At 43.9% G+C, this 16,680-nt stretch overlaps 1 protein-coding gene across 1 annotated transcript in view; it reads left to right on the top strand.

Moving 5' to 3' along the window:
- LOC129845761 (potassium voltage-gated channel subfamily KQT member 1-like) overlaps positions 1-15,997 on the top strand; it is a 47,184-nt gene extending 31,187 nt beyond the window's left edge. Inside the window, exons 12-18 of the mRNA XM_055913660.1 lie at positions 193-249; positions 435-558; positions 8,472-8,547; positions 11,649-11,743; positions 12,387-12,433; positions 13,005-13,066; positions 13,721-15,997. Coding sequence (XP_055769635.1) covers positions 193-249; positions 435-558; positions 8,472-8,547; positions 11,649-11,743; positions 12,387-12,433; positions 13,005-13,066; positions 13,721-14,002 — 743 coding nt within the window. The 3' untranslated portion in view covers positions 14,003-15,997. The remainder of the gene's footprint in view (positions 1-192; positions 250-434; positions 559-8,471; positions 8,548-11,648; positions 11,744-12,386; positions 12,434-13,004; positions 13,067-13,720) is intronic.
- Positions 15,998-16,680: the final 683 nt, after the last annotated feature.

Genomic DNA, 16,680 nt, shown 5'->3' with positions numbered 1-16,680 from the left:
ACCCAGAAACCATGCCTCCCATCCCGCCTAGCCCCCACCCCCCTCCACCTCCATGACCCATAGAAAGCACGCCTCCCAGCCTTTCCCATCCCACCCAGAGGATCATGTATCTACTAGATTGCTAGCTACATGATTCTCTTGTGTGTTTGTCTCCATCCATCCCTCCCTCCCCTGCTCTTCTTGGTCTCACAGATACCCAGCAGTCCTGGACCTCTCTTTCCTCCCTTACATTCAGCTCGCCACTCCCAGGTAACAAAGCACTGCGCTGTTTTGTTTTCGCTACAGAAATATAGAAATGTCAAAGGGTTGCATGGATTTTTTTGAAATTACATTATAAGATCATAGGGAAATCTTCTGTCACTTGGCTATGCATAGTCTGAGTGTGTGTGTGCCTGTTTGCATGCGTGGGACTGTGTGTGTGTGTGTGTTGGCAGTGAAAAAGACCCCTGGTTTGTTGGAGGTGCAGCCCCCTCGTCCCCTCCAGAGGAACAGCAGCTTTGGGGACGATCTGGACCAGGAGGACCAGTGTGTTCTGACCCCAGTCACCCACGTGTCACAGTCAGTTTGTTTCCCTTTCAGTCTGTCTTCTATCACCCACGTGTCAGTCAGTTTGTTTCCCTTTCAGTCTGTCGTCTATCACCCACGTGTCACAGTCAGTTTGTTTCCCTTTCAGTCTGTCTTCTATCACCCACGTGTCAGTCAGTTTGTTTCCCTTTCAGTCTGTCGTCTATCACCCACGTGTCACGGTCAGTTTGTTTCCCTTTCAGTCTGTCGTCTATCACCCACGTGTCACGGTCAGTTTGTTTCCCTTTCAGTCTGTCTTATATCACCCACGTGTCACAGTCAGTTTGTTTCCCTTTCAGTCTGTCTTCTATCACCCACGTGTCACAGTCAGTTTGTTTCCCTTTCAGTCTGTCGTCTATCACCCACGTGTCACAGTCAGTTTGTTTCCCTTTCAGTCTGTCGTCTATCACCCACGTGTCACAGTCAGTTTGTTTCCCTTTCAGTCTGTCGTCTATCACCCACGTGTCACAGTGAGTTTGTTTCCCTTTCAGTCTGTCGTCTATCACCCATGTGTCACAGTCAGTTTGTTTCCCTTTCAGTCTGTCGTCCATCACTCACGTGTCACAGTGAATCAATGACACAATGACATCATCATAAGCCGGCTCTCTGATTGGTTCCTTCATAATGACATTGTTATAACCCTGCTCTCTAAGTGGTCTATTCATAATGACATCATCATAACCCTGGTCTCGGATTGGTCCTTTCATAATGACATTGTCATAACCCTGCTCTGTGATTGAGCCTTTCATAATGACATAATTATAACCCTGCTTTCTGATTGGTCCCATCATAATGACATCATCATAGTGAGTCTGTTTCCCTTTCAGTCTGTGCTCTATTTCCAGCCTGATCCTCAGTTAGCGTAACAGCGGTTGCGTCTCAGTTACCGTAACAGCGGTTGCGCCTCAGTTACCGTAACAGCGGTTGCGCCTCAGTTACCGTAACAGCGGTTGCGCCTCAGTTACCGTAACAGCGGTTGCGCCTCAGTTACCGTAACAGCGGTTGCGCCTCAGTTACCGTAACAGCGGTTGCGCCTCAGTTACCGTAACAGCGGTTGCGCCTCAGTTACCGTAACAGCGGTTGCGCCTCAGTTACCGTAACAGCGGTTGCGCCTCAGTTACCGTAACAGCGGTTGCGCCTCAGTTACCGTAACAGCGGTTGCGCCTCAGTTACCGTAACAGCGGTTGCGCCTCAGTTACCGTAACAGCGGTTGCGCCTCAGTTACGGTAACAGCGGTTGCGCCTCAGTTACCGTAACAGCGGTTGCGCCTCAGTTACCGTAACAGCGGTTGCGCCTCAGTTACCGTAACAGCGGTTGCGCCTCAGTTACCGTAACAGCGGTCTCTTGATGATGACTAATCTTGTCTGATACCTGAAGACTTCAGCTCCCTGAGGACACACACAGATAGACACAAAGACGCATGCACACACACACACACAGACAAACACACTTGCATAGTATGCGTATCATGGGCGTAGTGAAAGCCACTGTGATATAGACCTCTGTGAGAAAAGTGGTGTAAATGAGGCTGAATTCCTGTCCCTGAAGGCTCCATACTAAACAGTGTGGTAATGGGTCAGGCTGGCTATTGCATGCAGGGACATCATTAACTGGGACACACTCTCTGCCCCATTGCCTGCTAAACCCCTTGAAACCAGCACGGCCCCATTAAACAATGCTCCTTAATTAAGCAGGGTCTACTGTGTCTACTGTGTTCCCGAGTGGCGCAGCGATCTTAACCGGTCCCTGGTTCGGATCCAGGCTGTATCACATCTGGCCGTGATTGGGAGTCCCATATGGCGGCGCACAATTGGCCCAGCGTCGTCCAGGTTTGGCCGGGGTAGGCCGTCCTTGTAAATAATAATTTGTTTTTAACTGACTTGCCTAGTTAAATAAAGGTTAAATGTACAAAATTGTAAAAAAATATATAATAATAATCACTTTCTAGGTATATTAGACTGATTTATCCTTCACTAAAATGGCTGCCTGTAAGGGCTGTCGTTCTCCTCTTCCTCAGATGAGGAGAGGAGAGAAGGATCAGTGGACCAATACGCAGCATTCGGGAAATAAGCCATCCTTTTATTATAAACGACGATGGCAACACGAAACAAAACACTTTCAAATTTACAAAACAAGAAAACGACGTAGATGAAAAACCTGAACATGAACTTGCATAACTAACGTAAAACTCACGGACAGGAACAGACTACATCAAAACGAAACGAACAGCCAAACAGTCCCGTATGGTACATACATTCGACGACACAGGAGACAATCACCCACAAACAAACAGTGAGAACACCCTACCTAAATATGACTCTCAATTAGAGGAAAACGCAAAACACCTGCCTCTAATTAAGAGCCATACCAGGCAACCCAAAACCAACATAGAAACAGAAAACATAGACTGCCCACCCAAAACACACGCCCTGACCATAAACACATACAAAAACAACATAAAACAGGTCAAGACCGTTACACTGCCATTATCAGCACACTGTGTAACTATGAGGATCTATGACATCAGGTCCTCTAGTGATCTCTGTGTGTTATAGGCTAATGGTTTTACCCTGATAGGCTACTGTCAGGTTCAGTAAGGTATATCATTGGTTGATTGGAGCCTGTGACTCCAACAATGGGTGTCTACTAGCTACTGGCTATAGATGGATAGATGCAGGCTTATTATGGGCAGATTTTGCTCAGATGACACAGCAGTTATTTGAGATTTGTAAAACGTTCCTGGATCTTCCTACTGGCCTTTAATGTTTCTTGCAAATGTTTTGATGTGTTAACATGTGGTGTATTTTGACCAACAAGATAAGGTTCCAATTTGTTCCTGTTTATCTTATCCTGATTGCAGTGGTGAGCAGTCGAGGAGGTAGCTCTTTTCTTTCCCATCAGGGGAGGGCACTCGAGAGGTCATGAATAGCAGGCAGCTACTGTTCAGCTCCCTGGTAGATAACAGCCAAGATGACTCCACAATATTTAGCACAATGATAGCAGGGGAGGGGCAGCCATTTTGTGATAGTGCTGCTGTTTGTAGTTTGGTTTTAGACCCCCCTCGGTCATTGACAGCTACTAGTATGAAGATAGAGTAGCACCTATAGACATTCATAACGTGTCAAAGACATTAACTCATCTTGGTTGTTTTTGGCCTAAAGAAAGTAGGAGGAGTCAACGGTGCTTGCCAGAGGTCCTCATCTAGCATTGTGATGGTCACAGTGTCAGCTGCTCTGAGATCAGAGAGAGAGGGAGTGGCTGTTTAGACCAGGGTGTTGACACCAGTAATGACATGACCTTTTCCTGTCACTTTCAGCTCCTTTGATATGCCTGCCTTGTTGTTGTCCCCAACAAACAAACAAACAAACAGAAAGACAGACAGACAGACACAGTCCAGACCCACACTACCAAGGTCATTTCTCCTCTTATCACCCAAGTGTCACTTTGGTGAAAGAGGGGGAGAGATGGAGAGAGAGTTAGAGAGAGAGGGCGGGATTACATCCATGGGTGTTTGTCTGGGCCAGGGGATAAAGTTAGTGCATGGTCTTCTAGGTTTAGGCTTGGTGTGTATGGTTGTGTAGGGGTGGTAAGATTACTGCAAGAGTGCAGGGACGACAGAATGAAATAGACGTTTAGTTGCCTACCCAGTAACAGAATGAAATAGACTATTAGTTGCCTACCCAGTAACATAATGAAATAGACTTTTAGTTGCCTACCCAGTAACATAATGAAATAGACTTTTAGTTGCCTACCCAGTAACAGAATGAAATAGACTTTTAGTTGCCTACCCAGAAACATAATGAAATAGACTTTTAGTTGCCTACCCAGTAACATAATGAAATAGACTTTTAGTTCAGGTTCTATCCGGGTGATGAGGCCTGACAGACTACAGGTTCTATCGGGGTGATGAGACCTGACAGACTACAGGTTCTATCGGGGTGATGAGGCCTGACAGACTACAGGTTCTATCAGGGTGATGAGATCTGACAGACTACAGGTTCTATCAGGGTGATGAGACCAGACAGACTACAGGTTCTATCTGGGTGATGAGGCCTGACAGACTACAGGTTCTATCCGGGTGATGCGACCTGACAGACTACAGGTTCTATCAGGGTGATGAGACCTGACAGACTTCAGGTTCTATCTGGGTGATGAGACCTGACAGACTACAGGTTCTATCAGGGTGATGAGACCTGACAGACTACAGGTTCTATCAGGGTGATGAGACCAGACATACTACAGGATCTATTGGGGTTATGAGACCTGACAGACTACAGGTTCTATCAGGGTGATGAGACCTGACAGACTACAGGTTCTATCAGGTGATGCGGCCAGACAGACTACAGGTTCTATCAGGTTATGCGGCCAGACAGACTACAGGTTCTATCTGGGTGATGAGGCCAGACAGACTACAGGTTCTATCTGGGTGATGAGGCCAGACAGACTACAGGTTCTATCTGGGTGATGAGGCCAGACAGACTACAGGTTCTATCAGGGTGATGAGGCCTGACAGACTACAGGTTATATCTGGGTGATGAGACCTGACAGACTACAGGTTATATCGGGTGATGCGGCCAGACAGACTACAGGTTCTATCGGGGTGATGAGGCCAGACAGACTACAGGTTCTATCGGGGTGATGACACCTGCCAGACAGACTACGGGTTCTATCAGGGCGATGCGGCCAGACAGACTACATGTTCTATCAGGGTGATGAGGCCAGACAGACTACAGGTTCTATCGGGGTGATGAGGCCAGACAGACTACAGGTTCTATCGGGGTGATGCGACCAGACAGACTACATGTTCTATCGGGGTGATGAGGCCAGACAGACTACAGGTTCTATCGGGGTGATGAGACCAGACAGACTACATGTTCTATCAGGGTGATGAGGCCAGACAGACTACATATTCTATTAGGGTGATGAGACCAGACAGACTACAGATTATATCGGGGTGATGAGACCAGACAGACTACATATTCTCTCGGGGTGATGAGGCCAGACAGACTACATGTTCTATCAGGGTGATGAGGCCAGACAGATTACAGATTATATTGGGGTGATGAGACCAGACAGACTACATATTCTATCGGGGTGATGAGGCCAGACAGACTACATGTTCTATCAGGGTGATGAGGCCAGACAGATTACAGGTTCTATCAGGGTGATGAGGCCAGACAGACTACATGTTCTATCAGGGTGATGAGGCCAGACAGATTACATGTTCTATCAGGGTGATGAGGCCAGACAGATTACAGGTTCTATCAGGGTGATGAGACCAGACAGACTACATGTTCTATCAGGGTGATGAGGCCAGACAGACTACATGTTCCCTCTAATGGATGCTAAGCACCAGGACCATCCACCACTTAGTTAAAGGTCTACTCTGGATTTAGTGTTTACAACGACACTCAAAGACAGATCCACTAAAGTTTTGGAACCACCCGTGTTTTTTGAGCCACTTTATCAGAGGCAAATGACAGACAAATTCAGTATGAAACATAAATGTTTCTGAGCCACATACATATTCATCAATATATTTATTTACTGTATGTTGCAAAACCACTTAGTTGACACCCACTGGGCAAAAGTGGTTGAATCAATGTTGTTTCCACATAATTTCAACCGAAAAATGTTTATGTGATGACGTTCAATCAATGTGGAAAACTGATTGGTTTTGCAAAAAGTCAACATAAGGGAATTTAGCCTTTTTCACCAAAATGTTTACCTAAATCAAATGACATGATTATTTTTTCTGTTAATTTTACATTTATTTCACGTTAGTTTACAATTCAACCAAATGTAAATCAAAACTAAACGTTAAACTTGTCTGTGTCCAGTGGGCAGTGATTGCTGTGAATGAAGCTTCATAGGATAATCAGCCCTAAACTCTCTGCTGGAAGTGTAGTCTGTAGGGAAAGGCCCCATCTCAATCTGGCTCAATCTGTTTATTCAGGAGAAATGAGGCCGGGGTCAATTTAGGCAGCATTTATGCTGACACACCCTGACACTCTTCAGCTACAGAATTACTCTCATGCTCTAGGACAGCGATTCTCAACTGGTGGGTCGCAACCAAAATTTGGTTTGAGGTTTTGAGTGGGTCATGGGAGTAAAAAATATAACAATAATGTATGAAGAAATACTCCGGTCTGAACTCAAATAACTTAAAACAAGGAGGTGTGTTGACACTAACACATATTTTTATGAGTAATTTAATTTCTGAAAATGTTTTCTTCAATCACAGTATTTCCAATATAGAGCTATTACACCTGCATTCTAGCTGTTTGGGGTTTTAGGCTGGGTTTCTGTACAGCACTTCGAGATATTATCTGATGTACGAAGGGCTATATAAAATAAAATTGATTGATTGATTGATTATCAGTACTAATGTTTGTTGATTTTGTGGTCTCAAGCCAGTGAGTTTATTAACATTCTTCATATGGGCAAAATGGTATTATTGACAATGTAAGAGGTGGGAATGTTGTTCCCTTGTCATATAATTGCATTTACTATCAATATAGCATTTGAAAATACAAATATAGTTTTCCAGATTGTATTTTGACGATTATTTTTCGCGATGCGAATACTGGGGCTCGACTGAGACGACCTGGTTCAATTTGGGTCCCGAGACAAAACCAGTTAAGAACCACCGTTGTAGGGTACTGTACAAATGAATTTCCTTGTGACTGTATGGTTTACTTGACTAGTTTTGACTTGAGAATATTCCTGGATAGTTAGTAAGCAACTCCAGTGTATATTTGGCCTTGTGTTTTAGATTATTGTCCTGCTGAAAGGTTAATTAATTTCCCAGTGTCTGGTGGAAAGCAGACTGAACCTGGTTGTCCTCTAGGATTTTGCCTGTGTTTAGCTCCATTCAGTTTATTTTTTATCCTGAAAAACTCATCAGTTCTTAACAATTACAAGCATACCCATAACATGATGCAGCCACCACTATGCTGGAAAGAAATGGAGAGGGGTACTCAGTAATGTGTTCTATTGTATTTTCCCCAAACATAACACTTTGTATTTAGGACGAAAAGTGAATTGCTTTGCCACATTGTTTTGAAGTATTACTTTAGTGCATTGTTGCATACAGATGAATGTTTTGTAATAGATCTATTCTGTACAGGCTTTCTTTTTTTCACGCTGTCATTTAGATCAGTATTGTTGAGTAACTACAAATGTTGTTGATCCATCCTCAGTTTTCTCCTAGCACAACCATTCAACTCTGTAGCGGTTTTAAAGTCACAATGGGCCTCATGGTGAAATCCCTGAGCGGTTTCCTTCCTTTCAACTGAGTTAGGAAGGACGCCTGTATCTTTGTAGTGACTGGGTGTATTGATACACCATCCAAAGTGTAATTAATAACTTCACCATGCTCAAAGGGATATTTAATGTCTGCTTTTTATTTTACCCATCTACCAATAGGTGCCCTTCTTTGTGAGGCATTGGAAAATCTCCCTGGTCCTTGTGGTTGAATCTGTGTTTGAAATTCACTGCTCGACTGAGGGACCTTACAGATAATTGTTTGTGTGGTGTATAGGGATGAGGTAGTCATTCAACAATATATTATTATTGCACACAGAGTGTATCCATGCAACTTATTATGTGACTTGTTAAGAAACTGTTTTTCTCCTGAACTAATCTAGGCTTGCCATAACAAAGGGGTTGAATACTTATTGACTCAAGACATTTCAGCTTGTCATTTTTAATGAATTTGTAAACAAAAATAGAAAAACACAATTCCACTTTGACATTATGGGGTATTGTGTGTAGGCCAGTGACACCATTTTTTTGTACATTTAATACATATTGAATTCAGGCTATAACACAACAAAATGCGGAAAAAGTAAAGGAGTGTGAATACTTTGCTATAAAAATCCCTCATAGCCATCTCCCTCACGCAGGCTGCAGGGGACTCACAGAGCAGCCATCCACGTGATCCTACGGATGCGCTACTTTGTCGCTAAGAAGAGATTCCAGGTGGGTACGTTGTTTGTACGAGTGTTTTTGACCAGCAGAACGATCCACTGTATTGACAGATACCACGACCTACATTCTGGTATAGGCTACCACACCTGGGTTCAAAACCTATTTCAGGTATTTTAATTACTTTTTAATACATTTCAAAACAAGTATTCAGATATTTGGAGAAAAAAAAACAAGTAGTTGAATATTGAAATGTATTTGTAAATACACTTGGAAAGTATAAAACAAATACTCAAATATACTGACTCGAAAGCATTTAACCCATGCATTTGAAAAATGTAAAAGTACTTTCACATACATTTTGGTCGACAACTCGTTTTTTACAAATAACCATTCAAATCCTCAAAGAAAAGTACTTGTTTTGGGCTGTTTATTTGAAAATACTAAAAAACACAGAAAAAAGTATTTAAATAAATACTCAAATGCACATGTATTTGCACCCAGTTCTGAAGGCTACTGCTATTTCAGCTCTTTCCTCCTTCCCTCTCTACCCTAACAACATTACAATCCACTCCATACATTCACACGTCCCCCCCCCCCCCCCACACCCCCCATCCTGGTTCTTTCTGGTTGCCCTCGGCAGTCAACACACAGCATATCCTGTTTTATCAGCAGGCTGTTAGCCGCAGACTAGCGCTAGGTAGTGTTTGGGACAATGATGTCACGCTGATGACTGTTTACCCTCCTCTTAATGGGACTGCCTGTCCTCACGTCCTCTTAACGGGTCTGCCTGTCCTCACGTCCTCTTAACGGGTCAGCCTGTCCTCACTTCGGTGTGACTGTTTGCCTTCCGCACAGGCTGCCTTGATCAAGTCACACCGGGACTCCAGGACAAACAGGCAACTTCACACTGCTGTCTGAGCGGGTGTTGTGGAGCTCAGCCTAAAACTAACATAGTCAATCAATGAAGAGACTCTTCCCTCAGGCTGAAAAGCAGGACAACGGACATCACTCAAGTTGTGTGTTTGCCTCTGAGTCTGTGTGTGTCTGGGTTCTAAGTAGTGTGTGTGGGGGGTGGGAGGGTGGTGGTGGGGGGGGGGGTTTGGACTTGGTTTTAGATTATAGTGTTATTATGGTTGTGTGTATGGGCTTAGCCTGATCACTCAAACACTGTCTTTAGGGTTCTAGAATACTCTGTAGTGTGTTTTCCAGGGTTTTAGTTGAAGAGACTGGTGATGTTCCAGCGTGTGTGTAGAATGTCTTTATGTTTGCTGTGAAGTAGGTGCGTTTGATCTGGTGACACGTATATATCTTTGGAACACCATCTACTGTGAGGCTGTGTTGAAGTAGCGTAACGTCTGAGTCCACGTCAGTTGAGGCCTGAGTTCAGCTGAGGTAGCTACTCTACAGGCTACAGGCCCACTGCTGCACTGCTCTACCCTGTTAGCACCCTGCACGGCACGCACAGAGAAACTGACTCTACAGTCAAACACACCTAGTGGCTCATGAAGGATAGATACTGTACATCAGTGGTGGAAAAAGTACCTGTCATACTTGAGTAAAAGTAAAGATGCTTTAATAGAAAATGAGCGAAGTAAGTCACCCAGTAAAATTCTTCTTGTGTAAAAGTCTAAACATATTTGGTTTAAAATATACTTAAGTATCAAAAGTAAATGTATAAATCAATCCAAATTCCTTATATTAAGCAAACCAGATGACACCATTTCTTGTTTTTTTAATTTATGGAAAGCCCGGGGTACACGCCAACATTCAGACATAATTTACAAACGAAGCATTTGTGTTTAGTGAGTCCGCCAGATCAGAGGCAGTAGGGATGCCCAGGGATGTTCTCTTGATAAGTGCGTGAATTGGACTTTTCCTGTCCTGCAAAGCATTTAAAATATAATGAGTACTTTTGGGTGTCAAGGAAAATGTATGGAGTAAAAAGTACTATATTTTCTTTAGGAATGTAGTGAAGTAAAAGTTGTCAAAAATATAAATAGTAAAATACAGATACCCCCAAAAATGACTTAAGTAATACCTTAAAGTATTTTTACTTAAGAACTTTACACAACTGATGTACATCATGTCGGTTTGTGACAGGAAAAAAAACACTCAGTGGGTTAACACCATGAGTGTTTTAAGTCACAGCTCTCAGATTAATGTGGGTTAACACCATGAGTGTTTTAAGTCACAGCTCTCAGATTAATGTGGGTTAACACCATGAGTGTTTTAAGTCATAACTCTCAGATTAAAGTGGGTTAACACCATGAGTGTTTTAAGTCATAACTCTCAGATTAAAGTGGGTTAACACCATGAGTGTTTTAAGTCATAACTATCAGATTAAAGTGGGTTAACACCATGAGTGTTTTAAGTCATAACTATCAGATTAAAGTGGGTTAACACCATGAGTGTTTTAAGTCATAACTATCAGATTAAAGTGGGTTAACACCATGAGTGTTTTAAGTCATAACTATCAGATTAAAGTGGGTTAACACCCTGAGTGTTTTAAGTCACAGCTCTCAATTTAGTAGGTTAACACCATGAGTGTTTTAAGTCACAGCTCTCAGATTAATGTGGGTTAACACCATGAGTGTTTTAAGTCATAACTCTCAGATTAAAGTGGGTTAACACCATGAGTGTTTTAAGTCATAACTCTCAGATTAAAGTGGGTTAACACCATGAGTGTTTTAAGTCACAGCTCTCAATTTAGTAGGTTAACACCATGAGTGTTTTAAGTCACAGCTCTCAACTTAGTAGGTTAACACCATGAGTGTTTTAAGTCATAGCTCCCAGATTAAAATGGGTTAACACCATGTGTGTTTTAAGTCAAAGTTCTCAGATTAAAGTGGGTTAAAACTATGAGTGTCATAGTTCTCAACTTTAAAGCTACAATATGTCATTTTTGGGGGGTGTACCTGTGTATTGTCTTGACTGCTTTCAATAATTGTGTGTGCGTGTGGTATGACTGTGTGCTTACATCAGAGAGGGATCAGAGAGGGATCTTTTCATATATTCTCTAGTCTGCAACTCAAACGTCTTTTCACAAACTGTGTTAGAAAGACTTATTTTACAAGATGGCAGCTTTTTGATCTGTTGAGTTCTTTTGAGTTTTTACTGCTGAGGGTGATTAACACTGTGTGTGTGTTCTGCAGCAAGCACGTAAGCCCTACGACGTGCGAGACGTGATCGAGCAGTATTCCCAAGGACACCTGAATCTCATGGTGCGCATCAAGGAGCTGCAGAGGAGGTGGGCTGCATCTCACACTGTCTCCTAAGTCCCGTTCATTTGAAATTGATATCAAGGTCTTTATGCGGGTTAGCTCATCCATTGCAATTAAGTCAGTCACTGATAAAAGTGCATATGACTTGCACACTACAGACCCACTGGGCATAGACGTCAGTTCAACATCTAGTTTTGATGTACATTTAGTTGAGTTGTCAACTAACGTGAATACAAACGTCAAATCAACAAAAACAATCCCCATGTCATTAGATTTAGGTTAGAAGTTGGGTTGAAAAAAAGATGAATGCCCTCGCGTTGGTGACGTTTTGCAAAACCAATTCGTTTTCTACGTTGATACAACGTCATCGCATAGGTTTTTGAGGGTTTAAATGATGTGGGAACAACGTTGTTTCAACCAGTTTTTGCCCAGTGGGGATGCAGTCTTTTTTTTTTGTCACACTCGTCTGGGTCAAAATCCACCAATATTATTTTTTTTTTACGGCATTAAATTGAAATAATAAATATCCTCCTTATCACCACGGAAATGACATTTTGTGTCTGACTTTCTCTCTCAGGTTTTGACCCAGGTGAGTGCAGCATGCTGTGCCATGACTGCACCTGTATATAACCCAATGCACTGCATTCAATGTGTTTAATTCTCCTCTAGACTGGACCAGTCTCTAGGGAAGCTGACCCTGTTCCAGACTAGCTCAGGTAAACGGTTCTCTACTGTAATTTACAGCATCTTAGAGGGGCTGGACACAGTGTACTATATATCTACTGTAATTTACAGCATCTTAGAGGGGCTGGACACAGTGTACTATATATCTACTGTAATTTACAGCATCTTAGAGGGGCTGGACACAGTGTACTATATCTCTACTGTGATTTACAGCATCTTAGAGGGGCTGGACACAGTGTACTATATCTCTACTGTAATTTACAGCATCTTAGAGGGGCTGGACACAGTGTACTATATCTCTACTGTAATTTACAGCATCTCAGAGGGGCTGGACACAGTGTACTATATCTCTACTGTAATTTACAGCATCTCAGAGGGGCTGGACACAGTGTACTATATCTCTACTGTAATTTACAGCATCTTAGAGGGGCTGGACACAGTGTACTATATCTCTACTGTAATTTACAGCATCGTAGAGGGGCTGGACACAGTGTACTACATCTCTACTGTATCTTACAGAATCTTACGTCTCTTCTTGTTTCTTGTTACGTCGTCTTGTTTCGCTGTTCTATGACTTGGACCATGATGCTCCTGGGGCAAAAGACAAAGCCAAAGACAAAGGCACCAACACCATCGGCTCCAGACTCAACAGGATGGAGGACAAGGTAGGACGTTACGCCATGTTACAGCCTTTGCTCTCTGAACAGAGTATGGCTACTCATCTACAGGTGTCATTTCTATTGTGCCTTTAACCAGATTTCAAAGCCCTCCATTTTTGTGCCACCTTACCCACAGCCAATGTTAAGCACCCAACTCAGTGACACACAGCAGCCATTTTGTCCCAAATTGGTTTGACCAAAATCGGTTTGTGCCAAGTCAGTTTGACTATAGAAAAGCCATCAATTTGGTTCAACTGTGTTCAGACTGATGCTTTGCAGAGGACAGTTTTTCCTCCAGCACAGAGGTCTGATAGGAGGGAATTCACTCTACACCGGCATAATCAGTCCCCTAATGATATCCCTAAATAGGAGTTGACAACCAGGGTGGATTTTCATTTACAAAACCTTTCAAGTTTTCTATTTGTTTTGGCTTTCATTAAAACTCTTTTGATCATTTAATGAGGGATGATAATGTCTTGGTTTGTTTTCCCAAGATGAAAAGGATTTGGTGATTTGCCTGAAAAAAGCAGATAACGAGAACATTAGAATACACATTTCCATTTTAAGCAAAAACAGACAGTAAAATAGAAAGACTATCTATTAATTATATTATATTGATCTGTACAGCATTGACTTTTCTGTTTGTCCATCTACTTACAGATACAACGCATGGACCAGACACTCAACCACATCGCAGAGTCCCTTACCCAGCTGTTGTCTGGGACAAGCCAGGGGCAGGGGGACATTTGGGGAGCGCAGGGGGACATGGGGGGAGCACAGGGGCAGGGGGACATGGGGGGAGCACAGGGGCAAGCGAGGAGGAGGTCACAGGGTGGTGCAGGGGTCCCCAGCCAGGATAGCCTACCCAGCTACGAGCAGCTCTCCACCGCGACCCTCCATCCACCCCTCAACCCCAGCCTCAGCCAGGACAAGAGCTCCTGAATCAACCCTCCATCCACCCCTCAACCCCAGCCTCAGCCAGGACAAGAGCTCCTGAATCAACCCTCCATCCACCCCTCAACCCCAGCCTCAGCCAGGACAAGAGCTCCTGAATCAACCCTCCATCCACCCCTCAACCCCAGCCTCAGCCAGGACAAGAGCTCCTGAATCAACCCTCCATCCACCCCTCAACCCCAGCCTCAGCCAGGACAAGAGCTCCTGAATCAACCCTCCATCCACCCCTCAACCCCAGCCTCAGCCAGGACAAGAGCTCCTGAATCAACCCTCCATCCACCCCTCAACCCCAGCCTCAGCCAGGACAAGAGCTCCTGAATCAACCCTCCAATCACACCTCAACCCCAGCCTCAGCCAGGACAAGAGCTCCTGAATCAACCCTCCATCCACCCCTCAACCCCAGCCTCAGCCAGGACAAGAGCTCCTGAATCAACCCTCCATCCACCCCTCAACCCCAGCCTCGGCCAGGACAAGAGCTCCTGAATCAACCCTCCATCCACCCCTCAACCCCAGCCTCGGCCAGGACAAGAGCTCCTGAATCAACCCTCCATCCACACCTCAACCCCAGCCTCAGCCAGGACAAGAGCTCCTGAATCAACCCTCCATCCACCCCTCAACCCCAGCCTCAGCCAGGACAAGAGCTCCTAAATCGGCCATCCATCCACCCCTCAACCCCATCCTCAGCCAGGACAAGAGCTCCTGAATCAACCCTCCATCCACCCCTCAACCCCAGCCTCAGCCAGGACAAGAGCTCCTGAATCAACCCTCCATCCACCCCTCAACCCCAGCCAGGACAAGAGCTCCTGAATCAACCCTCCAATCACCCCTCAACCCCAGCCTCGGCCAGGACAAGAGCTCCTGAAACCAAGAAACACCAAAACCACTTTGGCGCTTTTTCTCTTTGTCTTATTCTGAGATCAGTGTTCTTCATGATAATGAACCAGCTGTGTAGTGCTAGGGCAAAAAACGAAATGTGCACTCAGTGGGGGCCCCAGGACCGAGTTTGGGAAACCCTGCCCTAGAAAAGAACCGTATACACAGGAGATTTAGCAACTCTTGGAGGACAATCTAATTAAATAAAAATATTGTTTTTATTGTTAAAAGTGGAACCAACACGTTTCAGCTTTTGGCCTTCTACTTTAAACAAAGATTATTTTTTATTTAATTCCGTTCAAATATTTTTATTGAACACACACAGGAATGGTGTATAGGTATGAAAGGCAGGTATACAATTTTTAACTAAACATAAAAGAGCAGACAGAAATAAAAAGATCCAGAGTTCTGGGTACACAACAATTATTACAAAACAAGACATACAAAACAAGGACAGGTAGAAAGAAAGAGGGTGGGTGTCACCCCCCCTTATCCCTCCCCCCCTTTATCCCTTCCCCTTATACCCCTCCCCGCTGCTCGGGTGGCGGTGCCAGCACGTGCTGCCCAGAGGTGGATTAAAATATTACAATGGAGAGTGCGTTAAAAAGTACAAATTCACAGCGCCGAATGGTCCAAGTAAGAGAGGAAAGGCTGCCAGATCTGATCAAATGTTGATAATTTATTGTTCAGAATATATCTAATCCTTTCTAAGTGTACAGTGTTTGCCAATTCGCTGAGCCATAATTTGGTAGTGGGCGCTTCCCTCTTTTTCCAGAACAACAAGATTAGTTTTTTTGCCGAAATGAGACTGTAAGAGATGAATTGTTTTTGGGGGTTGGTTAGTCCGATTAGGGAATCAGACACTCCCAGGATTATCAGAAGCGGGTCTGGGTCAATTGAAGTCTCCAGAACTTCAGAGAGGATCCTAAAAATTCCACACCAGTAACCATGCAAGCTAGAGCATAGGGCAAAGCAGTGGAGAAGTGTACCCTGTGCAGCCTGACATTTATCACACAAAGGGGATGTATCAGGAAATATCCTATGCAGTTTGGTTTTGGAATAGTGTAATCTGTGTAATACCTTGAATTGTATGAGCCGATGTCTGGAGTTAATGGAGCAGGTGTGGATATACTCCAAGCTATCTTCCCAGTCTGCCATCGAAATGTCAGTCCCTAGTTCTTCCTCCCATTTTGCCTTAATGGCCTCTGTAGAGGGTGTGCTAACCGATTGAAAAGAGTCATATAAACGAGATATCAGTTTGTCTGAGGTGGGGGATGTTTTTATGCATCCGTCAAACATGGAAGGCTTAGCGTTCCCAAATGTTGGGAGGTGTTTCCTAACATAGTCTCTGATTTGTAGGTATCTGAAAAAGTTATTTCTGGGAAGATTATAAGTTTCCCTCAGCAACTCAAAGGAAGCAAAGGTCCCTTCTATATATAAATCCCCTATGGTACTTATCCCCAACTCTCCCCATTGCTCAAAGGTGTTATCAAGGTTGGAGGGGGCAAAGGAGGGGTTCCTGGCAACAGGGAGCATGAATGACATTGGTCTAAGCTCAAAGTGGGTTTTAATTTGCTTCCAGATTCGGACTGTGCTATGTATAATAGGATTGTTACGATAAAGTGACCTCTCCAGATTGACAGGCGACAAAATCACAGCACCAATAGAGAAGGGGTGACACTCCTCACGCTCCATACTAAGCCAGGTGGGTGACGGACGTGCGTCATCCAGCAAAAACGTAACCGCACGGAGGTTAGCGGCCCAATAATAAAATATAACATTTGGGAGAGACA

Source organism: Salvelinus fontinalis, unplaced genomic scaffold, assembly GCF_029448725.1.
Source record: "Salvelinus fontinalis isolate EN_2023a unplaced genomic scaffold, ASM2944872v1 scaffold_0361, whole genome shotgun sequence".
NCBI classification, from domain to species: Eukaryota; Metazoa; Chordata; class Actinopteri; order Salmoniformes; family Salmonidae; genus Salvelinus; species Salvelinus fontinalis.
Note: the sequence above shows the minus strand (reverse complement) of the source record. Positions and strands in the feature narration are given on the sequence as shown.